This window comes from Citrus clementina, unplaced genomic scaffold (genome assembly GCF_000493195.1).
Source record: "Citrus clementina cultivar Clemenules unplaced genomic scaffold, Citrus_clementina_v1.0 scaffold_9, whole genome shotgun sequence".
NCBI classification, from domain to species: Eukaryota; Viridiplantae; Streptophyta; class Magnoliopsida; order Sapindales; family Rutaceae; genus Citrus; species Citrus x clementina.
Genome location: NW_006261964.1, coordinates 30,464,502 through 30,477,160, shown reverse-complemented (window position 1 = coordinate 30,477,160; position 12,659 = coordinate 30,464,502). Strand labels below are relative to the sequence as shown.

Here is a 12,659-nt window from a genome sequence, read left to right as displayed (position 1 = left end):
CTTGAGATCAGCAAATAACTTGTTGATAGAGGTGACTGCTCGAGATCATCAAATAACCCTTCCAAGTCGAGACGATCTGCTCGTCACACCAAAAACTCAAATTTGAGCTTCGTCCAATATTGTCTATGGTCTTGACACACCAAAAACTCATGCTATATCGTAACAATCTTGGCAGGTCTTTAACGACCAAATGCATCGGCAAAGTTAAGGTAGTGTGCCTGCTCCACACGTGTCCATTTGTCCAATATTGTCTCCATTAGAAAACGTTATTTTCACGTTCACAAGATCTTCTCCGCGGTAAATTCGTGGAGATTGCGAAAAGTGAAAAGTAGGATCTAAAATCTTTAAAGACAAAAAAAAAAAAAAAGAATGTAAAAATTAATTATAATAATAACAAAGGAAGAGTTGAGATCGGATGTCGTGTAAAATGTCGTTTAGTGGTTTTTTTTTGGTAAGAGTTAAGCTGATGACATGGAAGTCGTTTTGAAATCAGGTTGCATGCATCTGCCACGCGACCCAACACAACACTTCGACTCAGCCTCACATTTTCTTTTTTAAATTTTGTTATCCACATTGTTACTGATATTATATTAAATATTATAATTATAATATTTATAATTATATTAAATAATTAAGACCACCGTCATATATTAATTTATTAAAGTACTTACTTAAATACTTTAAATCTTTTATAATATTTAAAGAGTACCTACTCCCCTCATATTTTGTAAAAAAAAGACCGTCACTACTTAATTAGTTGATAATTAAAAAAGAACTAAAACTAATATTTTATAATATTTTTATAAAAACTTAAATCCTTACGCTCAATATTATAAATACAAAATTTTCCCCATTAGACCAAAGCCAATTAGTTTCTCAGCCTCACACTCGCTGTCACTGAAACGGGCGCAACTTTGTCTCAGTGTTTGTGGTCCACCCATCTACTGTTCGCTCACCTTTTCCTCCCTTTTATTTATTTATTTTGCACTTACCTTTCGTTGTTGGTTCATTTTTTTTTTTTAATTTTCACCTTATTTTTTTAATTTCTCGCATTAATAGTAAAAAAATCTACCTAAAAAAAAGTTGGGTTAGTCAAAAAGTAATTACAGCTTTTCCAACTGTTTATTTTTTGAAAAATCCCAAATGACACGGCTTCTATTATATAGATTCTGAAATGGTTAATTAAAAATTATGCAAAATCATTATCATCCAACTCGTAAATAGACTTTCAGGTTATTTTAATTTAAATACATATTTACGGAGGTTCGAATTTCAAACTTCATGCCATAACTGAAATGAGTTTAAATTATAAATAAGAATTATGTTCGAATATTTATAATTAATTTTAAGGATATTATCATTTTATCACTAAAGTTATTCTGATATATCGTATCAGTACCACAGTTTTTAACGAAAATGTAGTAAATTGATAACGACACAATTGTTTGGTGGTAAAATAAACTTTTCGGCCAACCGTGATATTGATATGATGTGTCAAAATAACTTTGATGGTAAAATAATAATATTTTTTTTATGACCAACTCGTAATAAATTAAAACATGGTAAGTCATAGAAGAACCTTCCCTATCCATTGGAAAAATTTTGATCATGCACAAACAAAATATAGAAAAGATTTTGATTCAATCAACTTAAGCATAAAAGGTCATGATCTGAAGTGGACCACATGCATTATTGATTACATAGAACAAAAATTGAAGCAACCCGATGACTACAACTGCGTTCTGATCTGCACTAATATTTACGTTGATGTTACCTTCATGAGACACAGTATGTTGGGTCGTTTTTAGTATACCGAATATATTTAATATTAAAAAAAATTAAAAATTGAATAAAAGTTATTTTGTTTTAATAAATGATGTTGAAATTAATTTCAATCTCAATTAAAAAAAATCATGACAAAAAAAATTAAAGTGCTACACTACATTAATAATAATAATAAAAAGTATTAGCATTTTTCCTGTGTTTTTAAAGTTAATTATCAATTAATAGAATATATCATCATATATTGCATCAACGATTCAATATCCTATTGCGACAATTTAACATCCATGTTCTAAATTAGACTTTAAAATATTGTGAATATAATCATTGAAGTACCATAAGTTCCTCCAATCAAATTAAAAACATTTGTTTTGAGGAATTAAAAAAGTTTGCGACCATAGAATTTTATTTTTCTATCAATTCTACTATTGTGTTTGTTGATACCAAATTTTGGATCGACGATAAGAGTTAAAAAAATAGTTGTTTTATTTGGGAATAAGCTGTTAGGGAGCTTGAAGTCATCGGAATTGCCGTTTGTTGAAAGCGAAGAGCTTGATTGTCGGGATCTTACAAAACAATAGTCCATTAGGGGTCATTGAAGGTATTAGAGATCAAAAGTAACATGATAACAAATAAATAATGAAAGAGATCGAGATTAGCGCGAGACAAGAGTAAGAGAAAATGTTAGAGGATATTATACTCCTTCCTCCAATATATCTATTTATTATGTATCCTCTATATTTTTAATTGTAGTCTCTTTATATAAGAGAAATGATAAAAGTATAATTAAATTAAAAAAAAAACTTATCTACTCTTTTATAGTATTTAAGTTTGCCAAAAAATAAAAACTTGTATTATTTTATTTTATTTAAAGTATAACATGTTATTGAATTTTAGGACTTGATATGAGGGCCCATTCATTTATGTGAAAGAATCCTGTTATGAAAAAAATGTGAGTATAACAATATTGAATTGCGATAAAAAGGATAATCTAATAATTGAGAAGGAAATGATTGTTACCTTACATTATTATGTAAGTTATATAATTTTTTTATAATTATTTAATAAAAATTTAACGATTGTAAAAATATAAAATTATATTATTTTTGTAACTGTTGAATATTTATCACGTAACTGTGTGAGAATTAAGTACCTTACGTAGTAATAATTTAAAGGTAACCAAAGCCCATATACTAATTAGAAAAAAAAAAATAAAAAAAAATTCTTGATGGGATGCATGGACAAACGGTCAACTTTTGTGTCCTTCACTTTTAACCCTTTTGACTTTTGCACCGAAGCCACTCCATCGTGCCATCGTGGAGGGAGGTTGGTGGTTGTTTCATTGCCATTTTTCATGTGTCTACGTGTCACTCAGTTATTGGATATAATTATATTTTAACTTAAATCTGTGATACCGTATCTAGAACTTTGTGATTGAATGAAAAGACGTGCAACAGGCTTCGTTTTGTAAACGAGGAAAATTTAAACATTAAAGCCTCCGTACTTTTCGGTAGATTTGATAACGAGGAGTCCTTATAACTTTATTTTACAACAGGTGCCTCCATTTTTCATAAGTTTACTTCTAAGTCCCTTTTGAGTTTGTCGACGGTAGTTTGTGACTTTGGTGGTGTAATGAGTGGGAATTGGGAGCGGTAACAGCATCTTATGATCATGATTAAATTATTGACATATAAAAGAAAATGTAAAATCTCTGCACGTGTCGTAGAAATTTCTATTTGTTATAGTATATAAATTTATTAATACTATAATAAAAATTAGTAAGAGATAAATTTTGATTGGTGCGTCAACAATAAACACTGTTCATATCTCAAGAAGTTTTAGTTGTTATTTGAGTTTATAACTCTAGATAATTCATTAAATTACGAATCGCTTTTTTATTAATCTACTATTACAAAAAAAATTTATAAAAAAAAATATGGTGTGTAGCGAGAAAGTTCATGTTGACATGAATAGGGTGTATCATCATTAAAAATATAAGTTTACGTCGTTAAAAACATCAATTTATTAGAAAATAGAAAAAAGAGAATGTTTATTCAAAGAAATTCTAGAAAAACCAACAACGAAATTTAGTAAAACGGTCCTATTTATTCTTTAAAGCTTCTAGTTTTACTATTATTTTCTCCGTTAGGATATGTTCCCTGCGCTGCAATTAAAAGAAAATGTAAACGTTCCATGTAGTTTCTTTGACATGATGCCACAAATTGATTGGTAGATTCATAATTTTCTTTGAGATTGTGCTTTATAAATTATACATTTTGCACTAGCTTTTTTTACTAGAAGTGGCGAGGCCATAGTGAAAAAATAATAATTTGAATAGAGCATGGAACTCGTGAGATTTCGTTAATAACTCAAAAGAAAATACGATTGGCTCAAAATTCAATGTATTTATAATATTTTATCATTGGCAAGTGTTTTTATTGTTGTGTAGAAATCTCTTGTGACACATTCGCACCCCCCCCCCCCCCCCCCCAAAAAAAGAAAAGAAAAGAAAAAAATAAAATACCCCAGAATTTAGGGATTACTAAGGTTGTACCCCTTGAGATATGGGATACCATAGTCGAAGGTATGAAATTAAACTTACCAACACGTAGGTGAAAATAAATTAATTTATTGTATGATTACTTAATGGGTAGGCTCTCCAATAATATATAAGGATTTTTTAATTATTATATATTTTCCGGGTGTCTTTTTAAATTCATGATTCGTTATTTTAATATCTTAAAAATAGAGGAATCACATCAATACATCCTAATTCGGTAGTTTTGATGGTTAAACTTTATGATCATGATTCTCTTCTAATCTAATCATGTTATGAGTAAATAACTTAATTATTAATTGGTTGTTAGTAAATAAAAAAAATTAAAAAAGTTAAATCTTACCCATACACTATCACTAAAAGACATATAATAACATAAAATCTTTAAAAATTCAATAAAACTTAGATCAGAAGAGACTTCTATTCTTAACTTCTATTGAGGTAAGGAGTATTTTCCGCGTAGCATTTATTATGGTAAATAAAGAACTCTTCTATGTTATTTTGCATTGTCAAAAACAACTCATAAACAATTGGCGCAGCTAGTTTAGACTAAAAAAATATAGAAATAAATTTACTAAGTACAACTAAAAACCGAGTAATTAAAAAGCAAGTCCTTAACTTGGTATGTCAAGTCAATGATGATAAGGCTAAGAAAAGGTTTAACTGTTGGCCACATAAAATCAGCTGGCGGACCAATTACACATTTACCATTGGCCGCGTATGTGACGTGGAGTAATTAATACATATGTCTGTTTTCGTCATGCATAGCGTCACATTACGTGGCCAACAATCAACTTGCGGCGGCTACTCCATTTTACTCAACTACCCAAAGTATTTTTGTACCCATTTATTTGTATATATGATAAAAAAAATTGTTGTTAATGATATTATACAATAAATTAGGTTTTAAATATAAATTGTTAACGTTTATTTGGTGGATATTAACTTATTTTACTGATTTCTTGTTTATTTATTTATCCATTAAAATTGTACTTCGGCTATTACTGATTTCCGCCAACTCTTAACTACCAAAATATGTAATAATATAAAATGGATATTTACGTATTTTTTTACATATTCAATGCTTGAAATTTTTTTTGTAATTTTTTATCTCGAATTTTCTAGGAAGATATCGAGTCCAATCTTAATTAGAAGAATATTATATACTTCCTAAGATGATTGCTTTTTGTAGTCTAACTTTTTGATGAAGATAAATTTAAGTCTAACAAATAGAAAATAATCTCAAATTCTATAAAAATTAGTTAAAAAAATATGAGGTACGAAAATGGCATTTAGTAAGGGCAAATCAGTCATTTAAAACACATCTTAAAATCCGGCACATACTTCCATTTTGAAGATATCTGTATTAATTTATTCCCTTTTAAGCACACACCACAACTGCCGTTCCAATAAGGCAAAATAACAGATAACTCATAAATTCATTCTTATCCAATCAAATAAAAATTTATAAGTGCACAAATAATTAAACACTTTTTACAATTTTTTTTTTTTTTAACCACGGTAGCCCGCGGAGGCTCGGCGCCGAACCTAAATCCCAACCGCAGAGGACCCAGCCAATGGTGGGGCCCACCACGAGCGGCTGTCTCGTGCCGCATAGTTTATAGTCCACGTGGCTATTTTTGAGATCCTGAGCTGTCACGTAACCAGGGATGGTGAGATCCGGTTTGTGGTCCCCACATGCACCCCCTCACTCTACGTTTTCTGTCTATAAATCCAAACGCTTATCTCCGTCCCAAAGAGCTACTTCTTACTCAAGATAAAACTTAAGCGCAGCAGCCAGCCCCTCTCAGGTAGGCGCTCTGCCCTAATCCAAATAAAAAAAAAAAAGTAATTTCTTTTTCTCAATCTCTTTATTCGCTACCTCGCTCATTTTCTGGGAAAATTTGTTCATTTTCCTGGGAAACAAAACAAACGAGTTCTTTCGGTTCTCTGTTGTTGTTACAGTCCTTCAAACCTCAATCTCGAAGAATCCGCGCGCCTTTTAAGGAGATTTTGGATTTTCTATTTCAAAAATTTCGTTGGATAGATCTGTTTCGGGATAGTTTGATTTGTAACCAAATTCAAATTTTAACCATCGGATCCGTAACTTATCAAAACGTCAAGCCTACTCCGAAAAGTATATTACTATTAATCAAACGAAAACGAAATCAAAAATTTTGATTCGACGACTTTTCAATAATGTCGGCAACGGCCTCGAGCTCTTTCGTCCAACTACGAGCGAATTCCTCGCTTACTTCGCTTAGCAGAAAGTCCGGTTATCCTCAGTCGAATATTGTCAGTCCTCTGTCTAGCGGAGGCAGAGCGAAGGCCGCACGATGCGCGGCGGCGAAAAAATCGACGGTTTTGGAGAGGAGATTCTTCGGAAACCAGCTGCGCTTGGCCGGATCAGAGCGGGTGCACTTGTGGCGCTCTGACGGTCCAGGAAAGTCACCGAAGCTTCGAGTGGTGGTCCGGTCGGCATTGTCTGGAGTTCCAGAGAAGCCGCTCGGATTATACGATCCAAAGTTTGATAAGGACTCGTGCGGTGTCGGGTTTGTCGCGGAATTGTCCGGCGAAAGCAGCCGCAAAACGGTGCGTTTTGGAATTTATGAATGCATTCGTGTTTTGTTTGGCGTTTTGGTTGACTTATTATTTAATTGTGATGTTTGTAGATAACGGATGCTTTAGAAATGTTGGTACGGATGGCGCATAGAGGTGCTTGTGGATGTGAAACTAATACTGGTGATGGAGCAGGAATTCTCGTTGCTCTTCCACACGATTTCTTTAAGGAGGTAATTTGATTTTTAAAATTTTTTTTTGTGTTTTTGCTTTTTTTTCTTTTTAATTTTATATATAATTTCATGTAACCATAAAATAAAATAGGAATTTTGTTCAATTTATTTTATTCTATTTTGTTATTTGATATTTTTTCAGGGAGAAAAAATTAATTCTTTTGAATTGTTTATATGAAATAAGCACTTATTTTATTTTATTTTGAGTGTGGTGTGTTTTTAAATAATGCCTCTTCTACAAAATTCAATTTAGGATTTTGAATGTTGAGTTTAATTGATGTGGGTTAAATTTTATGGTATGTTACTAGCATAGATTTGTTAGTCGTTCAACTGTTTCACTACTATTCAGTGTGTGGTAGTTTGTTTGAGGGTTTTTAAATCTTGATAATGATTATTGTTGAATTTATATTATTTTATTTTATTTTATTTTATTTTGAGTGTGGTGTGTTTTTAAATAACGCCTCTTCTACAAAATTCAATTTTGGATTTTGAATGTTGAGTTTAATTGATGTGGGTTAAATTTTATGGTATGTTACTAGCATAGATTTGTTAGTCATTCAACTGTTTCACTACTATTCAGTGTGTGGTAGTTTGTTTCAGGGTTTTTAAATCTTGATAATGATTATTGTTGAATTGCCAATCAGGCTGCCAAGAATGTTGGTTTTCAACTTCCCCCGCCTGGTGAGTATGCTGTTGGTATGTTCTTTTTGCCCCAATCTGAGAACCGGAGGGAGGAAAGCAAGAAAGTATTTACTAAGGTAATTTTCAGAACCAAGTATGTTTCTCATATATTCATTTGCCCATCATTTTTTTATGTTGCCAAATTTTTCTTCATCTTTTAAAGATGGTACATGCTTTAATATTTTGAGGAAAATTGTTGTCCATGAAGGTTGCCGAGTCTTTGGGCCATACAGTTCTTGGCTGGCGGGCTGTGCCAACTGATAATTCTGGATTGGGCAATTCTGCCCTGCAAACAGAGCCAGTGGTGGAGCAAGTGTTCCTTACACCCTCCCTTAGGTCAAAAGTTGATTTTGAGAATCAGGTGCAACTTTTGTGTATTGACTTAGGATTTCAAACATATATTGTGTCATTCTCTTTTCTTAAAAATAATCTAACAATACTTGTTGAAATAACTTAACAACCTTATAAGTTGTGAATAAGATAAATTTGGCATGGATAGTATGGGGCATTTGCTTTAGTTTCAGTTTTTTTTCATTCATTTAAATAATTTATGGATTGATCTTCTACAGGAGTACCATAGCTTCATATCTTTATGGGATCGTTGGATTACTGTTTTTAGCTCAAACAGTTGATTGATGTTTGTACTTTGTACTGCTTTACAGATGTACATACTCAGGAGGGTTTCAATGGCTGCTATAAGAGAGTCATTAAACCTTGAACATGGGGGTGCAAAGGACTTCTATATATGTTCCCTTTCCTCACGGTCTGTGCAGAAAAAGCTATCTTGTTGGTTTATGGTATAATCTATTATAATATAGAGAATATATTAAATATCATTACTCTTCATGCAGGACTGTTGTTTACAAAGGTCAGTTAAAACCCATTCAGATGAAGGATTACTATTATGCAGATCTTGGCAATGAAAGGTTTACGAGCTACATGGCCCTGGTAAATATATAATCCATTCACTTTCCTTCTTTGTCCACTAACTTCATACTTTAACAAACAGCATGGATCCATCGGTAACTGAAGAGATGCAAGGTTGAGGAATGACTTCTGAGGCATTGAAGTTTGAATGATCTCTTAAGTTCTTCCACTCCCTTGATTACTATTTGAATTTGGATGCCGGATTGGATGCCTTGGGTGAGTTGGTAAGGAACCTCATTGTCAAGTACATCATGTTTGCAGAAACTTGCTGCAGTGCTCTCAATGGTCTGTTGTTTGAGGTTGAACTTCCAATTTAGTGGTGGATAGGCAATTGTGTTTGGCCAATATTGCTAGGGCTTCCATGCATTTTGTATTTGCACTGTTGCATGAAGTTTATTTAAGTGCCCTGGGCGCAATTTCATATCAGAAGTTTCAGATCAGTTTCCCATATTTGAATTAGAGTATTAGATCAAATTCTGTATAACAATCTGCATTATTTTTATTGTTGGACGCAGATACATTCACGATTTTCTACAAATACGTTTCCTAGCTGGGATCGTGCTCAACCCATGCGTATCTTGGGCCATAATGGGGAAATTAACACCCTACGAGGCAATGTAAACTGGTAATCACTAAAGAAACTAGTAATTTATACTGTTGAATAATGTATGAGCTGGCTTGTATGAATACTTTTACTTCACTGATCTTGTTAAATTTGGGAGTAATTAAAATAATACTGACTGACCATACAGGATGAAGGCACGCGAGGGTCTACTTAAGTGCAAGGAACTTGGCCTGTCCAAGGATGAGATGAAGAAGCTTCTGCCAATTGTAGATGTTAGTTCATCTGATTCAGGTGAATTTTAACTTTACATTGACTGATGCTTATTCATTAACGAAGGTTTAGAATTATCAAATGAATGGATACTTTATGTTTGGCCATTCAATTTCTATAGAAGTTATGAAGACATGTCAAATGGGCAGCTATCAATTTTGAAATGTATGTATCTGATGTTTCTGGTACCCACAATTAGGAGCTTTTGATGGTGTCCTTGAGCTTCTGGTTCGAGCTGGTAGAAGTCTTCCTGAAGCCGTAATGATGATGATCCCTGAAGCGTGGCAAAATGATAAGAACATGGATCCTCAGAGGAAGGCCTTGTATGAATACTTCTCAGCTCTTATGGAGCCATGGGATGGACCCGCCCTTATATCATGTAAATTTCACTTCCATTTAAATTGCTCTATTTGGGAATTTTTTTCCTTCTTTTTTTTTTTAAAATAAATTGTTTCTCATGGAAAATTTCATTTGCAGTTACTGATGGCCGTTATCTGGGAGCTACCTTGGATCGCAATGGACTGCGTCCTGGTCGATTCTACATCACTCACAGTGGACGGGTTATCATGGCTAGTGAAGTTGGTGTAGTGGATATTCCCCCTGAAGATGTTCTCAGAAAAGGAAGACTTAACCCTGGTATGATGCTTCTGGTAGATTTTGAGAAGCGCATTGTTGTAGATGATGAAGCCTTGAAGCAGCAATATTCACTGGCAAGGCCTTATGGGGAGTGGCTTCAGAGGCAAAAGATAGAACTCAAGAATATAGTTGAATCCATTCACAAATCTGAAAGGGTTTCTCCTGGCATAGCCGGAGTTCTACCTGTACGTCTTGCTTCACTTTGATGCTTTACAATGATTTTCCTCCTTCTCAGTTGATATTCATGATGGTTTATAATGTAAATTTAGGCATCTAATGACGATGACAACATGGAGAATATGGGCATTCATGGTTTATTGGCTCCATTAAAAGCTTTTGGGTAGGTTAATTTATGTCTTTCATTTTGTATAGAAGGCTTGTTTTATATGCCTCTGTGGATCTTAAATAACATTCAAACTTTTGTGTCCATCTGCAGTTACACTGTTGAAGCTTTGGAAATGTTGATGCTTCCCATGGCAAAAGATGGCACAGAGGCTCTTGGTTCAATGGGCAATGATGCACCCTTGGCAGTAATGTCTAATAGAGAAAAACTCACTTTTGAGTACTTCAAGCAAATGTTTGCTCAAGTAACAAATCCTCCAATTGATCCCATCCGAGAAAAGATAGTTACTTCCATGGAGTGCATGATTGGTCCAGAAGGTGTCCTGACAGAAACAACTGAGGAACAATGTCATCGCCTCTCTCTAAAAGGTCCTCTATTGTCTATTGAAGAGATGGAAGCAATTAAAAGGATGAATTATAGAGGTTGGCGAAGCAAGGTTCTCGACATAACTTATTCAAAGGACCATGGGAGGAGGGGATTGGAGGAGACTCTGGACAGGATTTGTGCTGAAGCACGTGATGCAATCAAGGAGGGTTATACGTTATTAGTTCTTTCAGACAGAGGTATCACATTGGCTGCATTGAGAGTGGATTTATATTCTCAAATCTATGACAAGAAAACATCTTATCCGTCTGATTTTTTTTTTTTGAAAAAATTTATAAACTGTCTCTCTCTCTTTGACCATTCCTTTTAATCTGCAGCTTTCTCATCGAAGCGTGTTGCTGTGAGCTCCCTCCTAGCCGTTGGTGCTGTCCATCACCATCTTGTCAAAAATCTTGAGCGCACTCGGATAGGATTGATAGTTGAATCGGCTGAACCAAGAGAAGTGCATCATTTCTGTACACTGGTTGGATTTGGTGCAGATGCTATATGCCCTTACCTGGCGACAGAGGCAATTTGGAGATTGCAAGTTGATGGAAAAATTCCACCAAAAGCTAGTGGTGAATTTCATTCAAAGGATGAGCTGGTCAAGAAGTACTTCAAAGCAAGCAACTATGGAATGATGAAAGTTCTTGCGAAAATGGGGATTTCCACTTTGGCTTCGTATAAGGGTGCTCAGATTTTTGAAGCTTTGGGCCTTTCATCAGAAGTGATAGAAAAGTGCTTTGCAGGAACTCCTAGCAGAGTAGACGGAGCAACATTTGAGGTGCTTGCCAGTGACGCTCTTCACTTGCATGAGTTGGCTTTTCCAACTCGGATTTTACCTCCTGGAAGTGCAGAAGCTGTAGCTCTGCCAAATCCTGGGGATTATCATTGGAGGAAAGGTGGTGAGATTCACTTGAATGATCCTCTTGCGATAGCAAAGTTGCAAGAAGCTGCAAGGGGTAACAGTGTTGCTGCTTATAAGGAATATTCCAAGCGCATCCAGGAATTAAATAAAACCTGCAATTTGCGGGGGCTCTTAAAATTTAAGGAGGCAGATGTGAAAATACCGCTGGAGGAAGTAGAACCAGCCAGTGAAATTGTAAAACGGTTCTGTACGGGGGCCATGAGTTATGGATCTATATCATTGGAAGCGCACACAACACTGGCGACTGCTATGAATAAAATTGGTGGTAAATCAAACACAGGTACGTTTTTGGCGTACCGTGTTGTGTTGTTGCTTTTAATTGAAGTGTCTGTTAGAACTATGGTATAACTTTTATCAAAGCTCCCTATCTGTTTTTCTAAAAATATGTTAATGTTAATATACCAAAAATTATAATCTTTCCTTGATAAGAAGGATAGCTTTTTTTTTTGGGGGGGGGGGGGGGGGAGGGGGGAGGAAACCCCAGAGGGGAAAAGCCAAAAAAATACATTTTAAAGGATTTTAGGGTCCCGGGGTTTTAACATCGGGGCAACACAGGAGGTCCTAAAAAGACTTTCATAAAATATATATTTGACAAAGAAATATAAATTTTTTTTTTTAAATCGTTTATGAGGAGGGGGAGGGAGAAAAAGTACTCGGTGGGGGGCGTGTTTTACAGAGTTCCAAAAAACCAAAAAAAGAGGGGGATAGAGGGGGCCGCGAGTGGAAGAGTCGGGGGGGGAAAGAATCCACAGACAAGAGGGGCGAGAGAACAAAAAGAAAATGACACCGAAATTATTGTGATCAATTGTTTCAGA

General features: G+C 34.4%; 1 protein-coding gene across 1 annotated transcript in view; it reads left to right on the top strand.

The window, feature by feature from the left end:
* Positions 1-6,099: 6,099 nt before the first annotated feature.
* Positions 6,100-12,659, top strand: part of LOC18031530 (glutamate synthase [NADH], amyloplastic) — a 12,925-nt gene continuing 6,365 nt past the window's right edge. The window contains exons 1-14 of the mRNA XM_006422122.2: positions 6,100-6,931; positions 7,012-7,131; positions 7,776-7,889; positions 8,021-8,173; positions 8,475-8,575; positions 8,664-8,760; positions 9,255-9,364; positions 9,492-9,595; positions 9,774-9,953; positions 10,052-10,395; positions 10,480-10,550; positions 10,647-11,116; positions 11,255-12,186; positions 12,479-12,564. Coding sequence (XP_006422185.2) covers positions 6,539-6,931; positions 7,012-7,131; positions 7,776-7,889; positions 8,021-8,173; positions 8,475-8,575; positions 8,664-8,760; positions 9,255-9,364; positions 9,492-9,595; positions 9,774-9,953; positions 10,052-10,395; positions 10,480-10,550; positions 10,647-11,116; positions 11,255-12,186; positions 12,479-12,564 — 3,275 coding nt within the window. The 5' untranslated portion in view covers positions 6,100-6,538. The remainder of the gene's footprint in view (positions 6,932-7,011; positions 7,132-7,775; positions 7,890-8,020; positions 8,174-8,474; positions 8,576-8,663; positions 8,761-9,254; positions 9,365-9,491; positions 9,596-9,773; positions 9,954-10,051; positions 10,396-10,479; positions 10,551-10,646; positions 11,117-11,254; positions 12,187-12,478; positions 12,565-12,659) is intronic.